Source organism: Anomaloglossus baeobatrachus, chromosome 1, assembly GCF_048569485.1.
Source record: "Anomaloglossus baeobatrachus isolate aAnoBae1 chromosome 1, aAnoBae1.hap1, whole genome shotgun sequence".
Classification (NCBI taxonomy): Eukaryota; Metazoa; Chordata; class Amphibia; order Anura; family Aromobatidae; genus Anomaloglossus; species Anomaloglossus baeobatrachus.
The window spans coordinates 739953416-739971829 of record NC_134353.1 but is presented as its reverse complement, the minus strand read 5'-3'; the positions used below and the strand labels follow the sequence as shown (position 1 = coordinate 739971829).

At 50.3% G+C, this 18414-nt stretch overlaps 1 protein-coding gene across 1 annotated transcript in view; it reads right to left on the bottom strand.

Moving 5' to 3' along the window:
* Positions 1-17904, bottom strand: part of EIF2B1 (eukaryotic translation initiation factor 2B subunit alpha) — a 36596-nt gene extending 18692 nt beyond the window's left edge. The window contains exons 1-3 of the mRNA XM_075322744.1: positions 17724-17904; positions 16862-16963; positions 11391-11530 (exon numbers count right to left, since the gene is read on the bottom strand). Of these exons, the coding sequence (XP_075178859.1) occupies positions 11391-11530; positions 16862-16963; positions 17724-17853 (372 nt within the window). The 5' untranslated portion in view covers positions 17854-17904. The remainder of the gene's footprint in view (positions 1-11390; positions 11531-16861; positions 16964-17723) is intronic.
* Positions 17905-18414: the final 510 nt, after the last annotated feature.

Below are 18414 nucleotides of genomic sequence, written 5' to 3'. Positions count from 1 at the left end.
GAATTCAGATGGAAAAACGGCCCTTGAGACAGCAGATCTGGACGGTCTTGTAGTGCCCACGGTTGGCCTACCGTGAGATGCCACAGATCCGGGTACCACGACCTTCTTGGCCAATTTGGAGCGACGAGTATGGCTCGCTGGCAGTCGGACTTGATTTTCCGGATAACTCTGGGTAACAATGCTAGAGGTGGGAACACATAAGGGAGTCGGAATTGCGACCAATCCTGAACCAAGGCGTCTGCCGCCAGCGCTCGGTGATCGTGAGACCGTGCCATGAAAACTGGGACCTTGTTGTTGTGCCGTGACGCCATCAGATCGACGTCCGGCGACCCCCAGCGGCAACAGATCTGTTGAAACACGTCCGGGTGAAGGGACCATTCTCCTGCGTCCATGCCCTGGCGACTGAGAAAGTCCGCTTCCCAGTTTTCCACGCCTGGGATGTGAACTGCAGATATGGTGGACGCTCTGCTTTCCACCCACGTCAAAATCCGCTGGACTTCTTGAAAAGCTTGGCGACTGCGTGTTCCCCCTTGGTGGTTGATGTACGCCACCGCCGTGGAATTGTCCGACTGAATCCGAATCTGCTTGCCTTCCAGCCATTGTTGGAAGGCTCGCAGGGCAAGATAGATTGCTCTGATTTCCAGAACATTGATCTGCAAGGTGGACTCTTCCTGAGTCCACGTCCCCTGAGCCCTGTGGTGGAGAAACACCGCTCCCCACCCTGATAGGCTCGCATCTGTCGTGACCACTGCCCAGGACGGGGGAAGGAACGACTTTCCCTGTGACAATGAGTTGGGGAGAAGCCACCAACGTAGAGAGTCCTTGGCAGTCTGAGAGAGGGAGACAGTCCTGTCGAGGGACGTCGATTTCCCATCCCATTGGCGCAGAATGTCCCATTGGAGAGGGCGCAGATGAAACTGCGCGAACGGGACTGCCTCCATTGCTGCTACCATCTTTCCTAGGAAATGCATGAGGCGCCTCAGTGAGTGCGACTGGCTCTGAAGGAGAGATTGCACTCCAGTCCGTAGCGAGCACTGCTTGTCCAGTGGAAGCCTCACTATCGCTGATAGAGTATGAAACTCCATGCCAAGATAAGTCAGAGATTGGGTCGGGGTTAGATGAGACTTTGGAAAGTTGATAATCCACCCGAAAGTCTGGAGAGTGTCTAGCGCCACCTTCAGACTGTGTTGGCATGCTTCTTGAGAGGATGCCTTTATAAGCAGGTCGTCTAGATACGGGATGACCGAGTGACCCTGCGAGTGCAGAACAGCTACTACTGCTGCCATGACTTTGGTGAAGACCCGGGGGGCTGTTGCCAGACCGAAGGGTAACGCTACGAACTGTAGGTGCTCGTCGTGTATGACGAAACGTAGGAAACGCTGATGCTCTGGTGCAATCGGCACGTGGAGATACGCATCTTTGATGTCTATTGATGCTAGAAAATCTCCCTGAGACATTGAGGCTATGACGGAGCGTAGGGATTCCATCCGGAACCTCCTGACTTTTACGTGTCTGTTGAGCAACTTCAGATCCAGGACGGGACGATACGATCCGTCCTTTTTTGGGACCACAAACAGATTGGAGTAAAAACCGTGACCCTGTTCCTGAAGAGGGACGGAGGTCACCACCCCTTCCGCCTTTAGAGCGGCCACCGCCTGCAACAGAGCATCGGCTCGGTCTGGTGGTGGAGAAGTTCGGAAGAAACGAGTTGGCGGACGAGAACTGAACTCTATCCTGTACCCGTGAGATAGAATATCTCTCACCCAACGGTCCTTGACGCTTGCTAGCCAAATGTCGCCAAAGTGGGAGAGCCTCCCACCGACCGCGGGTGTGGGCATCGGAGACCGCAAGTCAGGAGGACGTCGTTTTGGCAACGGTTCCTCCGGCTGGTCTTTTTGGGCGTGACTGAGACCTCCAAGAATTTGAACGTCTCTGGTCCTTTTGAGTCTTTTTTGACGAGGCGAATTGGGACCTGCCCTGTCCTCGAAAGGACCGATAACCAGACTGACCCCTCCTCTGTTGGGGCTTGTTTTGTCTGTGTTGCGGTAAGGAAGAGTCCTTACCCTTGGAGTGTTTGATGATTTCATCCAAACGCTCTCCAAACAATCGGTCACGAGAAAAAGGCAAATTGGTTAAGCACTTCTTGGAATGAGAATCTGCTTTCCAATGTCTCAACCACAGAGCCCTACGCAAAACAACTGAGTTGGCTGACGCCACTGCCGTGCGGCTTGTAGCGTCCAGAACAGCATTAATCGCGTACGACGCGAATGCCGCCATTTGCGAGGTCAATGGTGCTACCTGCGGGGCAAATGCACGTGTGACTGAGTCGACTCGCGCAAGCCCGGCCGTGATAGCTTGGAGTGCCCATACGGCCGCAAAAGAAGGCGCTAATGACGCTCCAATCGCTTCATAGATGGATTTCAGCCAGAGCTCCATCTGCCTGTCAGTGGCATCTTTAAGTGCCGCTCCATCTTCAACAGCAACCAAGGATCTAGCTGCAAGCCTGGAAATTGGAGGATCCACTTTTGGACACTGGGTCCAACCCTTGACCACTTCAGAGGGAAAAGGGTAGCGTGTATCTTTAAGTCGTTTAGGAAAACGCCTTTCAGGATAAGCGTGGGGTTTCTGGATTGCGTCTCTGAAGTCAGCGTGGTCCAGAAAAGTGCTTAATGTACGCTTAGGGTATCTGAAATGGATTCTCTCGTGCTGCGAAGCTGACTCCTCTACAGGAGGAGCTGGTGGGGAAATATTCAACATCTTATTGATGTTAAATATAAGATCATTAACTATGGCGTCACCATCTGGTGTATCTAGATTGAGAGCGGTCCCAGGATCAGAATCCTGATCAGTTACGTCCGCCTCATCACCCATAGATTCATCTCGCTGGGATCCAGACCATTGAGATGAATGTGAAGGTCCGTCATAACGAGCCCGCTTAGGCTGCCCGGGGCCATCGTCCGAGTCAGAGTCTTCACCCTGAGGTGAAGATGCCCGTCCCGGAGCTAGGAGCTGAGGGGGACCAGGGGGCAATACATGCACAGTGTCCGTGGTCTGAAGTACAGGCCTAGCTCGCAATGTGTCAAGAATTTGTGACATAGTGAGAGACATTCTGTCAGCAAAAGCTGCAAACTCAGTTCCTGTCACCTGGACAGCATTCACAGGTGGTACACCCTGGGACACGTCCAGCAGAGGTCCCGACTGTGCAAGCGCCGCAGGGGCCGAGCACTGCACACAATGGGGGTCCGTGGAGCCTGCCGGTAGAAAAGTCCCACATGCGGTGCAGGAAGCATATAATGTCTGTGCCTTGGCACCCTTGCGTTTTACGGGCGACATGCTGCTGGCTCTCTGCATGTGAGAGAGTCTATAGCCAAAGGGCGACCAGCGCTATGTAATACCAAGTAATTGTAGCCACAAAATACTAAGATACTACGAGCACAAGAGGGGGTGAGCCCTGAGGGCTGCTTACCGCCCGCTGAACAGCGTGTAAGAGGCTGCAGAATGCCTTGTCTGGGTCTCCCCGGCTCCCCTCTGCAGCTCAGCGTGTAGGCAAGAATGGCTGCCGGCTTATGTGGAGAGGGGCGGTCCGTGGGAGTTCCCCAACAAAAGTGCGGGAACAGTGTCCCCTCTGTGCTGACTGTGAGGGCTGGAGTATGTAAAAACGACTCCAGCCCTCAGCGCTGATGCACTGGCCAGCGTCCCGCCCCTCTCCTGACTGGCAGGTCTGGGGGCGGAACGAACGAAAGCAGGCCGCAAACGCCGGGGACTCGAGTTATCAGCGCGGCCGCCGTAAAAGCGCGGGCCGCGCTGAAGTCCCCGGCGCACTACAAGTGCCAGCCGCGCCGCTGTTCCAGCGGCCGGCGCGACCGAGTCTAGACGTGGGCAGCGTCCCGCCCCTCTCCTGACTGGCAGGTCTGGGGGCGGGAACGAACGGAAGCAGGCCGCAAAAAGCCGGGGACTGTAGTTATCAGCGCGGCCGCCGTAAAAGCGCAGGCCGCGCTGAAGTCCCCGGCGCACTACAAGTGCCAGCCGTGCCGCAGTCCCAGCGGCCGGCGCGGCCGATTCCCATAAGTGTGCCTGCTTCAGCTAAGCTGAATGAGGCCATGGCACAGGCGCCGCAGCGCTGATGTCCCCCGGCGCACTACAACACCCAGCATGCTGCGGTGTGAGCGCCAAATACACGGGGACACAGAGTACCTTAAGGAAGCAGGGCCATGTCCCTGATGTACTCCGCTCCATCCAGCATCTTCTCCAGGGGCTGTAGATGGAGCACGGTCTCAGTGCCTGGAGACCGGTAAATCCCACTTCACCCAGAGCCCTGTAAAAAGGGATGGGGAAGGAATCAGCATGTGGGCTCCTGCCGCCGTACCCGCAATGGGTACCTCAACCTTACAAACACCTCCGACATAAGTGGGGTGAGAAGGGAGCATGCTGGGAGTCTGTATAGACCCTCTTTTCTTCCATCCGACATAGTCAGCAGCTGCTGCTGACTAAAAACAATGGAGCTATGCGTGCGTGTCTGACCTCCTTGCGCACAAAGCTAAAACTGAGGAATCCGTACTCCTACGGGAGGGTGTATAGCCAGAAGGGGAGGGGCCTTACACTTTTAAGTGTAGTTCTTTGTGCGGCCTCCAGAGGCAGTAGCTATACACCCACTGTCTGGGTCTCCCAATTAGGAGCGAAAAAGAAATATAAAATCAATTAATCTGATCAGTAAACGGCGTAGCGGAAAAAAATTACAAACGCCAAAATTCCGTTTTTTGTTTGCCGCAAGTTTTACGCAAAATGCAATAACAGGCGATCAAAACGTAGCATCTGCGCAAAAGAGAATTTTGTTTACTTACCGTAAATTCTTTTTCTTATAGTTCCGACATGGGAGACCCAGCACCCTCCCTGTTGCCTGTTGGCAGTTTCCTTGTTCCGTGTGTTTTCACCGGCTGTTGTTGTAGACAGAGGTTCCGGTTGTTCCGGGTTTTGCTCTGTCTCTACTTGTGGGTGGATGTCCTCCTTCAGCTTTTGCACTAAACTGGCTAGATTTGGTCATCCAGGGGGTGTATATGCTCGGAGGGAGGAGCTACACTTTTTAGTGTAGTACTTTGTGTGTCCTCCGGAGGCAGAAGCTATACACCCATGGTCTGGGTCTCCCATGTCGGAACTATAAGAAAAAGAATTTACGGTAAGTAAACAAAATTCTCTTTTTCTTCATCGTTCCTTATGGGAGACCCAGACCATGGGACGTCTCAAAGCAGTCCATGGGTGGGAAATAAACAGAACTGAGAAGTAGGCAAAACCTAACTTCACAAATGGGCGACCGCCGCCTGAAGGATGCGTCTGCCCAAGCTCGCATCTGCCGAAGCATGAGCATGCACTTGGTAGTGCTTTGAAAAGGTGTGCAGACTAGACCAAGTGGCATCCTGACAGACCTGCTGAGCCGTAGCCTGGTGCCTGAAAGCCCAAGAGGCACCGACAGCTCTGGTCGAATGTGCCTTGATCCCCGGCGGGGGAGGCACCCGAGTACTCTGGTAGGCATCGGATATGGCCGACCTAATCCAACGAGCTAGGGTCGGTTTAGAAGCCGAGAGACCCTTGCGCTGACCTGTGGTCAGCACAAAAAGAGAGGTGCACCGCCTAAGAGCAGCGGTGCGTGACACATAGATCCGGAGCGCCCGCACCAGATCTAAAGTATGCAACGCTTTCTCAAAGCGATGAACAGGGGCCGGACAAAGGGAAGGCAATGAAATGTCCTGGTTAAGGTGGAAAGGAGAGACCACCTTAGGAAGAAAGTCCGGAGTCGGACGGAGAACTACCTTGTCTTGGTGAAAAACCAAAAAAGGTGACTCCGAAGAGAGCGCAGCTAAATCAGAGACTCTCCTGAGAGAAGTTATGGCCACCAGAAAGACGACTTTCTGTGAAAGTCGAAACAAAGAAACTTCCCTAAGAGGCTCAAAGGGGAGTTTCTGTAAGGCCGTGAGGACCAGATTAAGGTCCCAGGGATCCAAAGGCCGCCGGTAAGGTGGAATGATGTGAGATGCGCCCTGCATGAAGGTGCGCACTTGAGCCAGTCGGGCGATACGCCGCTGAAAGAACACTGACAGAGCCGAGACCTGTCCCTTAAGGGAATTGAGGGATAGTCCTAGCTGCAGACCGGACTGTAGAAAGGACAGGATGGTTGGCAAGGAAAAAGGCCAAGGAGCATGGCCGGAAGAACGACACCAGGACAGGAAAATTCTCCAAGTCCTGTGGTAAATTTTTGCCGAGGAAGACTTCCGAGCCTGAGTCATAGTGGAGAGGACTTCGGGAGGAATGCCGGAAGCCGTCAGGATCCAGGACTCAAGAGCCACGCCGTCAATCTGAGAGCCGCAGAATTCTGGCGGAAAAACGGAGCTTGAGAGAGAAGGTCTGGGCGGTCCGGGAGATGCCACGGCACCTCTACGGACAGACGGAGCAGGTCTGGGTACCAAGCTCGCCTGGGCCAGTCTGGGGCGATGAGTATGACCCGACGGCCCTCCATTCTGATCTTGCGCAGGACTCTGGGCAAGAGAGCTAGAGGGGGAAACACGTAAGCCAGACGAAACTGGGACCAATCCTGAACCAGCGCGTCCGCTGCAAAGGCCTGAGGATCGTGGGAGCGAGCCACGTAAACCGGGACCTTGTTGTTGTGCCGGGATGCCATTAGATCCACTTCCGGAGTGCCCCACTTGCGGCAGATCGACCGGAACACTGCCTGATGCAGAGCCCACTCGCCGCTGTCCACGGTTTGACGGCTGAGATAATCTGCCTCCCAGTTTTCCACGCCTGGGATATGGACTGCGGATATGGTGGACTTGGAGTCCTCCGTCCACTGAAGGATGCGTTGAACCTCCAACATTGCCAGGCGGCTGCGAGTCCCGCCCTGGTGATTGATGTAGGCAACTGCTGTCGCGTTGTCTGACTGGACTCGAATGTGCTTGCCCGCCAACAGGTGGTGAAAGGCTACGAGAGCTAGGAGCACAGCTCTGATTTCCAGCACATTGATCGAGAGGACTGATTCGGACGGAGTCCAAATGCCCTGTGCTCGGTGGTGGAGACATACCGCTCCCCAGCCGGAAAGACTGGCATCCGTGGTGAGGATCACCCAGGACGGGATCAGGAAGGAGCGTCCCTGAGACAGAGAGAGAAGCCGAAGCCACCACTGAAGAGAGCTCCTGGCTTGTGGCGACAGAGCCACCAACCTGTGGAAGGAAGAAATCCGCTTGTCCCAACAGCGGAGAATGTCCAGCTGCAGAGGACGCAGATGGAACTGGGCAAAGGGAACCGCTTCCATTGACGCCACCATCTGACCCAGCACCTGCATAAGGTGCCTGATGGAGTGACGGCGGGGCCTCAACAGAGAGCGCACCGCCAGATGGAGGGACTGCTGTTTGACTAAGGGCAGCTTGACAAGTGCCGGCAGAGTTCCGAATTGCATCCCTAGGTACGTGAGTTTTTGGGTCGGGGTCAGAGTGGACTTGGGCAGATTGACAAGCCACCCGAATTGAACAAGAGTGGCGAGAGTGAGCGAGACACTCCGCTGACAGTCTGCACTGGATGAAGCCTTGACTAGAAGGTCGTCCAGGTAAGGAATCACTGCCAACCCCTGGAGGTGCAGAACCGCAACCACTGCTGCCATGACCTTGGTGAATACTCGAGGGGCCGTGGCTAACCCGAAGGGGAGAGCCACGAATTGGAAATGTTCCTCTCCGATTGCAAAACGTAGCCAACGCTGGTGCGAAACTGCAATTGTCACATGCAGATAGGCATCTCTGATGTCGATGGATGCCAGGAAATCTCCTTGGGTCATTGAGGCAATGACTGATCGCAGAGACTCCATGCGAAAATGCCGCACCTGAACATGCTTGTTGAGAAGCTTGAGATCCAGGATGGGACGGAAGGAACCGTCCTTTTTGGGGACTAGGAAGAGATTTGAATAGAAACCTCTGAACCGTTCCCTGGCGGGAACCGGCACAATTACTCCGTTGGCCTGCAAGGATGCCACGGCCTGAGAGAAGGCGGCGGCCTTGGAGCAGGGGGGAGTTGACAGAAAAAATCTGTTTGGCGGGCTGGAAGAGAACTCTATCCTGTAGCCGTGGGAGATTATATCCCGCACCCACTGGTCGGAGACGTGTTGAAACCACACGTTGCCAAAGTGGGAGAGCCTGCCACCGACCAAGGACGTTGCTGGCTCGGCCAGATAGTCAAGAGGAGGCTGCCTTGGTGGCAGCAGCTCCTGCGGACCCTTGTGGACGCGGCTTCTTGCGCCAGGTGGGCTTCTGGTCCTTGGCCGAGTTAGTGGACGAGGCCGAGGGCTTAGAGGATGACCAGTTAGAGGAACGAAAGGAACGAAACCTCGACTGGTTCCTGCCCTGGACAGGTTTCCTGGCTTTAGTCTGTGGCAAGGAAGTACTCTTCCCGCCAGTAGCCTCCTTAATAATTTCATCCAGCTGTTCACCGAACAGCCTGGACCCAGCAAATGGGAGCCCAGCAAGGTACTTCTTTGAGGAAGCATCCGCCTTCCACTCACGAAGCCACAAGATCCTGCGGATAGCGAGGGTATTGGCGGAGGCCACCGCAGTGCGGTGAGAGGCCTCCAGCATGGCAGACATGGCGGAGGCTGAAAAGGCTGAAGCCTGGGAAGTTAAAGCAACCAATTCAGGCATAGAGTCCCTAGTGAGGGTATGCATCTCCTCCAGAGAAGGAGAGATGGCTTTGAGGGCCCACACTGCTGCAAAAGATGGGGAGAACGAGGCCCCTGTCGCCTCATAGACAGACTTGGCCAGGAGGTCAACCTGGCGGTCAGTGGGATCCTTGAGTGAGGTGCCATCAGCCACAGATACAACTGTCCGGGCTGAGAGTCTAGACACCGGAGGGTCCACCTTTGGTGAGAGAGCCCACTCCTTGACCACCTCTGGTGAAAAAGGAAAACGGTCATCAGAACCACGCTTAGGAAATCATTTGTCAGGACAGGCTCTGGGCTTGGACACAGTGGCCTGAAAACTGGAGTGGTTAAAGAACACACTCCTTGGTCTCTTAGGCAAAGTAAACTGGTGCTTTTCTGCCAGAGAGGGTTGCTCCTCTGATACTGGCGGATTGAGGTCCAGTACAGTATTAATGGACGCAATCAAATCACTAACATCTGCATCCCCCTCAGTCAGATCAATGGGGCACATAGAGGTAGCGTCCGAGCGCCCAGTAAAGACATCCTCCTCGTCCTGCGAATCGGCTCGTGAATCGGAGCCGCGGGACGAGGAAGGAGAGGGGTCCCTGCGTTTCCTTTTAGGAGGACGGGGTCTGGGAGCAGATGAAGAATCCTCTGTGAGCTCTGGAGAGCGAGCCGAAGCAGCAGAGGCACCCTGTGAAGGGGGCTGATGCATGCTCAGCAGAGTCCGGGACAGCTCTCCCATGGAGTCAGCAAAGGACTGGGAGATAGCTTTAGAAAACGATGCTACCCAAGCCGGGGGTTCAGCCACCGGGGCCGGAGCAGCCTGAGGGACCACTGGGGAGACTCCAGGCTGAGGCACCACCATGTTAGAGCAGGCATCACAATGAGGATATGTGCTCGGTTCAGGCAGTACGAGCTTACATGCAGTGCATATTGAGTACAGCCTTGCAGCCTTGCTCCTCGTGTGAGACATGCTGCTGAGGTGGGGGCTCTGCAGTAAGAACACACTCCTTCAGAATGACCCCCAGAGAGTGTATAATAAAAGTCCACAACCAGAGGTTGTGGCTTACCAGACCGATTTGTGTGCCCTCCGGATCCCACAACTGAGACCCCCAGACAGGTTGCAGAGAAGCAGCAGCCAGCGCCGATCAGTGTGAGAACGCTGATAAAATGGCGCCGGAGTGAGGAGGGGGGGCGGGGCCTAGTCCAAGAGCGGGAACCGGAGGGCCAAGGGGATATACAGGGGAGGGAAACATCTCCTCAGAGAGGAGTGTCCTCCCCTCTGCTGAACGGCCGGTGGGCGGCGCCGCACTGTCCCTCTGCATGACTGACATGCAGGGGCAGTGAAACCGAAAGTAGGCCGCAGCCGAAGCCGGGGACTAAATTTTACAATGCGGCCGGCGAGCAGGCACCCTCGGCGCGGTTCTCAGGGGAAACCCAGAGAACAGGCCGGAAATGTCACCAAAATAACTAACACACTCTCCCCAACAATAAAAAATGCAAGGGACCCCCTGATAATAACGTCTCAATACTTAGCTTGAGAGACGCAGGGCCAGGTCCCTGAGGGATGAGTGCTCCGTCCGGCAGGGTCCTGAGAGGGCTGCGGATGGAGACCGGTCTCCTGCAAAGCAGTGAGAACCGTGCTGGCTCCCACTTCAAGCCAGAGCCCGAGGGATGGTGAAGGAGCGCGGCATGTAAAGGCTCCAGCCTTGAAATCAACCTTAACAGCACCGCCGACACAGTGGGGTGAGAAGGGACATGCCGGGGGTCCAGCTTGGACCCGCTTTTCTTCCAACTCTTTAAAATCAAAAATCAAATGAGAATGCATGTGTGATCCTCCTGAACACAAAGCATTGAACTGGCTAGATTTGGTCATCCAGGGGGTGTATATGCTCGGAGGGAGGAGCTACACTTTTTAGTGTAGTACTTTGTGTGTCCTCCGGAGGCAGAAGCTATACACCCATGGTCTGGGTCTCCCATAAGGAACGATGAAGAAAATGGTACTATTAGAAACGTCAGCTCGAGACGCAAAAAATAAGCAGTCACTGAGCCATAGATCCAGAAAAATGAGAACGCTACGTGTTTCGGAATTGGCGTAAAACGTGCGCCACTTTTATTGGACAAGTTTGTGAATTTTTTTTAACCCCGTAGATACAAGTAAACCTATACATGTTTGGTGTCTACAAACTCGCACCGACCTCAGGCATCATACCCACACATCAGTTTTACCATATAGTGAACACCGTGAATAAAACATCCCAAAAACTATTGTGCCATCACACTTTTTTTGCGGTTTTTCCACACTTGGAATTTTTTTTGCTGTTTTCCAGTACACCATATGGTAAAACTTATGATTTCATTTAAAAGTACAACTTGTCCCGCAAAAAACAAGCCCTCATATGGCAAGATTGATGGAAAAATAAAAAATTTACGGCTCTTGGAAGAAGGGGAGCAAAAAACAAAAACGGAAAGTGCCCTGGGGCTGAAGGGGTTAAAGAAAGAAAAGGGGGCCTGCCATAGAGGATGCAGGAGGAGAAATTTACAGCAAGGACCTGACACGCAAAGCACAATTTTTTTTTTTTTACATTTTAAAAAGGTATGTATGCTTTTACTCATTGTTATCCAACAAATCTTAGCCAATGCATGGCTGGATTAAAAAAAAAAATGTGTAATTTGTGTGACGCCTCACACAAGCCTACACTTAGAGAAGACTTACAGAATGCTCCAGCTCAGAAGTGAGTGTAATGAATCTCAGGAACAGCTCCCCTCCGGAGGAGACGGCCACAGAGGAATCCACTTTTGACATGGTTTCAATTGCACCTTTTAGACTTCCAATCAGACCTTGTATAGTTTCACCTAGAACACAAAACTGATGTTAAGAAACTGCTGACTGGTAACAACAAGGTGGAGATACAGTATTCAGCCTCAGGAAAAATTAGCAAATAATACTTTATAGTTTAAAATGAATGAAGCTGAGCTGCAATACGAAGAACGTATGTGCAAAAATCGTGCTATTGCACAAAAAAAACAAAAACACCTTTCTAAGCTTGCCCCATACAGTAACATGATTAGCATAGTGATTGCAATAGAACACTGTGGGCTTAGGAATCCCAATGTACACACGTACTTTTAGCAGTATGTCAGCACTATATGCGGTATAGTTGTGACTATGCTATGCTGCACAACCCATTCAAGGGTTTTTTGTGACATCAGTCAACAGAAACCATTGAGACCTTGTGCTAATTTGTACAAAAGCTATTACTATTAACTGCCCTAAATATTACAAGCTTGGCAAGTGTAGAGCATAAACTGCTGTCACACTTCTATGTGAGGTTTCTTATCTTCTGCCTCTAAGAATAGATTGTGTTGCTGAAATTCAACCGGTACTTCTTTCCTTCCACCTTCTATCATCTTACAGGAACTCCGGTGAAACACACAAGACATTTGGGAATGGACTTCTCCCATTGTGAGTTGCCCTATTATAAACAGGCAGAAAAGGAACATGTGCCCACCATAGCTTGGGTTTCATAGTGTGTGAGATGTAATGATACAACAATGATCCCCTGGTCTAACCTCCTGCATTATTAGATTAGAGCACGATAGCTCACACCTTTCAGATAAGGTCCATGTAGGCAAAAGGGAGCACAACTGAATTTAGCGGTGTCACATTACAAATCTTTTATCAGCTCTCTTCTTCTCAAAGCACTGTCTGCTCTGCTATACTGGCCCTTCAGCCACACTGCCTGCTAGGTCTCATTCACATATCAGTAGTTTTGCATCAGTATTTGAATGCCAAAGCCAGAAGTGGAACTTACAGAGAAGCTATAATTGAAATATTGACACCTGCTCTTTTTTTGGAGGCACTCTGTTTTGGCAACAAATACTGATGATACATGGATCAAAAATACTGATATGTGAATGAGGCCTACGATGTCAGTAATCACACTTATGAAGCAAAGAGCAAATACTTGCCACTCAAATAGCCTTATTCAACCTTGTGCGCACTAGAAAATGAACTTTTCTTAAGAAAAATCTGCACCCTCTGGTAGAATACCACACCCGCAGTAAAACCGCACCCGCGTTTTTGCCGTGGTTTTTCCGAGGGTTGGTCCCTGCGCTTTTTCACCATTATCTATGGCAAAAACCGCAGGTACCTGCAGAAAAGAAGTGACATGCTCATCAGAAATTCCGCAGGTATAAAAAAAACAAAAAAACGCAGTGTGTGCACAGCATTTTTTTTTATACCGATAGCTTTTGCTGGAAAATGACTGCAGAAATGTTACACACATTTTCTGCAGCAAATCTGCGGCGTGCACACATGGCCTAAACTAGTATTTTATTGAGTAAGCTTGACCAGATACAGCACAGATGTTTTAGTCTGATGATGGTCTATGTCAGTGTGCAGTGTAGATGGTCTGCTCAGCTTGTGAGTGGCAGTAGTGCTGGTGTAGCTCACTGTGTCCACTGCTGTGTGGCAAAAGCACTTTTTGTCCTGTCTATCCACAACAGTAATCACACTTCTATCTGAGTACAATAGGCAGAAGTAGGATATCTCTGGACAGACAGTGTCGGGCAAGACGCAGTACAGCAGAGCTGACAGTGCTATGAGAGGGGGACAGCTGAGGGTCCCTAATGTGCCGCAGATAATTTGTTAAACTGAACACATTATTTTTAATATGAAACAATCTCATGTCCAGTTCACGATGAAAAAGTTGGTGAAAAGTCCTGCTAAAGGCGTAGCCAGTACAAAGACAACCCTAATTTATTTATACGTGGGATGGATATATATCCATCCCACAGTGTGAAATAAGGATAGATACCTCCCACTCTATTCCAACAATGTCGGCTGTGGGTCTCCCAGGGTTCAGGTGACATTGTTATGGCATGTCAGAACTGCAGCCCATTAGCGGCCACTAATTTAGTGCTCACGTGGCTTATAAGAAAGCTAATCTGCAGGTAAGTAGTGGTATTGAAAGTCCAGATACCTGGAGGAAATTACTTTTATTCCACATGGCAGTCTCTGGCTTTCAGTCAGGGACGTGGCTTCAGTCACCGCTCACTACATAGTGAGCGGCGGTTGTGACCATGCCTCGGCACTAAAACAAGAAGTAACAAGGCACTCCCAAAGTATGATGAAAAAGTGTATTTATTGTGCTTGAAGAACGTTTTCGGTCCAAAATGGACCTTCCTCAGTAGCACTAAGCATAAAAAATAAAATACAAAAAATAAATAAATAACATAGATACAAACGGTGTATACAACACTGAAGACAAACAAAATAGTTACATGTACATAACAGTGTCGGCACTGACTGCAAGCTGGCTCAACACTGATACATGGTTGAGTCGGCTGTCAGTCAGTGCCGGGGTTGGTCACAACCACATCTCACTGTGTGCTGAGCGTTGACTGAAGCCGTTGCCTCTATGACTGAAAGCCAGAAGCTGCCAGGAGGAATAAAGCTAATTTCCTCCAGGTAGCCGGGCTTTCATTGCAGTGGTCGTGTGGCTATAAAATGCTATTAGCTTGCAGATTAATCACATAGCTGCAGGTTAATAATGTTTACGAATGTGATAGGTAACAATATCATGTGAGCCTTGAAATAGCTAGTGCCAAGATCGCTGGAGCCTTTTTTATTTAACACTGGGGAATATAGTACTTGACAACGGGTTGTCATAATAGTTGACAAACACTTTAATGAGGTACCCTTTGTCAGAAGCTTGGATAAGGTCATGTATAGAAGTGTGAATGAAGCATGCACCCTACCATTCCATTTAGAGTGTATGGCACTGATGAAAATAGCAAAGCACAGCTCTGGTGATTGGTCCTAGCAGTCGAAATCCTAATAATCTAGCACTTTATCACCAATGCATTAGATGGGCAGGGTAATTGCTTTATGCACCACTCTAGCATTTTTTTTCTTGCACTGTTGAAGTGATGCATTAAATGCAAATCTGCTGCCCCCAGTCTAAGGCTATGTGCGCACTTTCAGTTTTCACCTGCGTTTCAGGTGCGTTTAGGGTCAGTTTTGAACTGCAGCGTTTTTGTGCCCAAATGCATGCGTTTTGGTTTTCCATTAAAGACAATGAGAATTCATGATTTCTTGTCCGCACTTTGCGTTTCAAAACGCATCTCAAAATTTGCATAAGTATGGTCAAAAAACTATGCGTTCAGAAAAGTACCCTGTCAATTGTTTTTGCCATTTGTGGTGCGTTTTGTTAACATTGAAGTCAATGAGAAGTAGCAAAAAGCAAGAAATATCAAAATTCCTGCGCTTTACCTGTTTTTTCATTGCAGAAAACATGCGTTTTGGACTACCAAAACACATGCTTTTTGGACATCAAAATAATTATTTGCTATGTTCCTTTAGGCTAAGTTCACATTTCCGCTAAAATGTATCAGTCACAATCCGCTGCTCTTGTAAACAACGGAATCAGTTTAGCGGATTCCGCTGCTCCCATAGACTTGTATGAGCAGCGGATTGTGACTGATGATGCTGCGTTGCACCCTCCGCCCGACTGATCAGTCGTGGAACGACTGACCGCCGGGCGGGAGGAACGCAGCATGTAACGTTTTTTGAGCAGCGAGATCCGTCGGATTTCGCTGCGCATGCTCTCTGGCTCCCTGCACACGTCACCAGCTTTGGTTGGTTACCCGATATTTACCCTTGTTACGGTGCAAGGAGCCAGCGCTAAGCGGTGTAGGCCCGTAACCAAGGTAAATATCGGGTAACCAAGGTAAACATCGGGAGCTTTGCTACCTGATATTTAGTCTGGTTACGTGTGCAGGGAGGCCGACACTTCTCCGCTCGGCCCCGCCCCCTCCCGCACATGTGTGTATACACACATACACACACCTGTCCCCAGCCATGCAGACAAGCACTGCCACTGACACCCTCGTCTGGCCCCGCCCCCCGCTCGGCTCCGCCCGCTCCCACACTCCGCATGTGCACACACACACACACACACACATACACACACCTGTCCCCAGCCATGCAGACCGCAGCACTGCCACTCAGCGCCTGGCCCTGCCCCCCGCTCGGCTCCGCCACCTCCCGCATTCAGCATGTGTATACACACACACACACACACTCACCTGTCCTGCAGTCCCTGCGGCACTGACGTCCTCAGCGCCACGGCCCCGCTCGGCTCCCCCCCCCGAACTCCGCCCCCCGCACACAACGGAATCCGACAAAGAATTCTGTTCTTTGTCATCCGTTGTACAGCGTTGAACAGCGCATAAGTCACATGCGTCAAGCGACGCATGTGACTGATACAAAACAACGGAAATGTGAACGTAGCCTAACACACACACATAATCCGACAATTAAATTTAAGAATAATATGCATTTATTGCTATTTTACCGATAAAATGTATATTAACGCTATAATTTTAATAAATATATATTTTTCCCATTAATATAGATTTGTCCCTTTTTTTCTCTTTTTTCATTCTGTTTGACTATTTAATCTTTATTTAGCAGTGTCTTGATGTGCAAAACGCATCTGTGAAAACGCATGGAAAAAGCGCTAAAAACGCATCTAAAATGCGGTAAATACGCATGCGTTTTCTGCGCTAAATTTCTGAAAAAGGCAACTTTGGCTAAATCAATTAAGGCTAAAACGTGCGTTTACAACTGCATGTAGGACGACGGAAAGTGCATACATAGCCTTACTATCGCCTTCCGCCATCATCTTCTTCCTCTTTTTCCAGAGTCACTCTATTCAGTCTCTGGCAATTTGTGACCTGTCGGCAGTTCATGTTTAATGGAGTGTTCTGGAGGTCAGAACTCAATACCAGTCTATGAAAGCCTCGTTCTGGCTCTCAGAGATGCATTGGGAGCGTGGGAGGTAACGTCTGGCATGTCAGAAGTTATAGGTACAAGATGGCGCTGCATGACCGGAGTGGCACCAAAAATTATAAAAAGTATAAGACTGGGGGCGAGGGACTTGCATTTAAAGCAACACTGCAGTTCTGAAAAAAAGAAAAAGAATGATGTAGTGGGGCTTTAAGTCTGGAATCTCTTTTCTATTCTCTAGTTCAGAGGCTATATTAAGTCCACAACACCTGCTTCTGCCACAATTGTACTGAACTGAATGCGGATCACCCGAGCGATCAACCGCAATCTGCTGCTTGTTCCACAGCATGGAAGGAGTCAATGTGACGCGGTGGAGAAGCAGCTGGACCTACCTTTATCTTTCTTCAGAAACTCCAGCAAAGTTTTAATGGCTGCAACAGCGGTGGCCACATTTGGATCCTCCTTCAGTTGACCCTTAAAATATCCAATCACATCTACAAAGAGAATAATAATATCAAAGTATTAACAACAATAAAAATAATACTGATCAGAACCATTACTTGCACTCACATTGAGGCACAGAATATTGGGGTGCGCTCTCATTTTTTCCAGCTGTTTTTCAAGCAGAGGACACGTAAGGAAACCTTTCTTATTATTTTCTCCGTGTTTTGTTGTAATTTCTAAAAGTGTTCGTTTAAAGGGTTTTTTTAAGCGTTTTTTGGCCATCTTTTTATTGGCGTTTTATTAAATACATTTAGTCATGACCAGGACACAGCCTCCTCATAGAATTCTATAGTAAGCACTGCCGCCTTCCTGGCAGAAACCACCAGTAGAACGTAGTCTGATCTGAACAGCGAGCGTTTCCCTACAAATCAACGGGAACGTTTGTTTTCTAGCGTTTCATTAGCGCTTTTTCAGCATCTTTATAAGCAGCCGACTCCAAAACCGGTGGAAAAAAAACCCGCAATGTGAACAGGTAGATCTTACAACAAATTGGTCATCCAGCCCTCAGGGTCTCCGCCCGGGTAGGGATGCCCGGCTGTGGGGATTACACAGGGGTGCATAGGGGCTCTGGGGGAGACGTGCCCTGTGAGGCAGAGCCAGCAGGCTGCCCACATTGTCCTGCTCCCCAGAGGCTGCCATTAGCTGTGTCATACGCCTGGCACCATGCACTCCCTGTCTGCTGTACACAGAGATGCCCTCGGAGGAGAAGGCATGGCTGCCATATGCTGCTCACATCACCTATGTAGTTACCGGTTTCGTTCATGGCCGTTATTCTATAGTCCCCCAGAACCGGCGGGGAGAACAGAACAGCGGAAAGCTGCAGAGCACGGTCTGGAGAAGACTTTACGTCACGCGGCAGTGAGGGGATTAACGGCAGCATGGCGTCCTGCAGCCCCGCCTCCTACATTGTACGTCATCAGAGAGGGCCGGAAGTGCTGTATTTCCAGTGTGCGGCACTGGAGGGTTGGTTGCGTCTAGATCAGAGTTGATTTTTTGTGGTCCTCAAAAAATCAACTCTGATCTAGCTGCTTCAGTAGTGAGCCGGCTATATCGGAGTTGATTTTTTGAGGCCTCATTTTTTCCACTCTGATCTAGCCGGCTCACTACTGAAGTGTCTAGATCAGAGTGGGTTTTTTGTGGTCCTCATTTTTTCCACTCTGATCTAGCCGGTTCACTGCTGAAGTGACTAGATCAGAGTTGATTTCTTGAGGCCTCGCTGTAGTCACATGTTTTTGGTCACCTCATTTTATCCACTCCGTTCTAGCTGCTTCACCAGTGAGGAGGCTAGATCAGAGTTGATTTTTTGATGATCTCTGTGATCTTTTCTCCATACAGCACAGTTCAGTTTCTACAGCAGGGGCTGGAATCAGATTTATAATTGGAATGATTTCATGTTTTTATGTATTAGATAAACTGTTATATTTATTATTTTTTTCCAAAG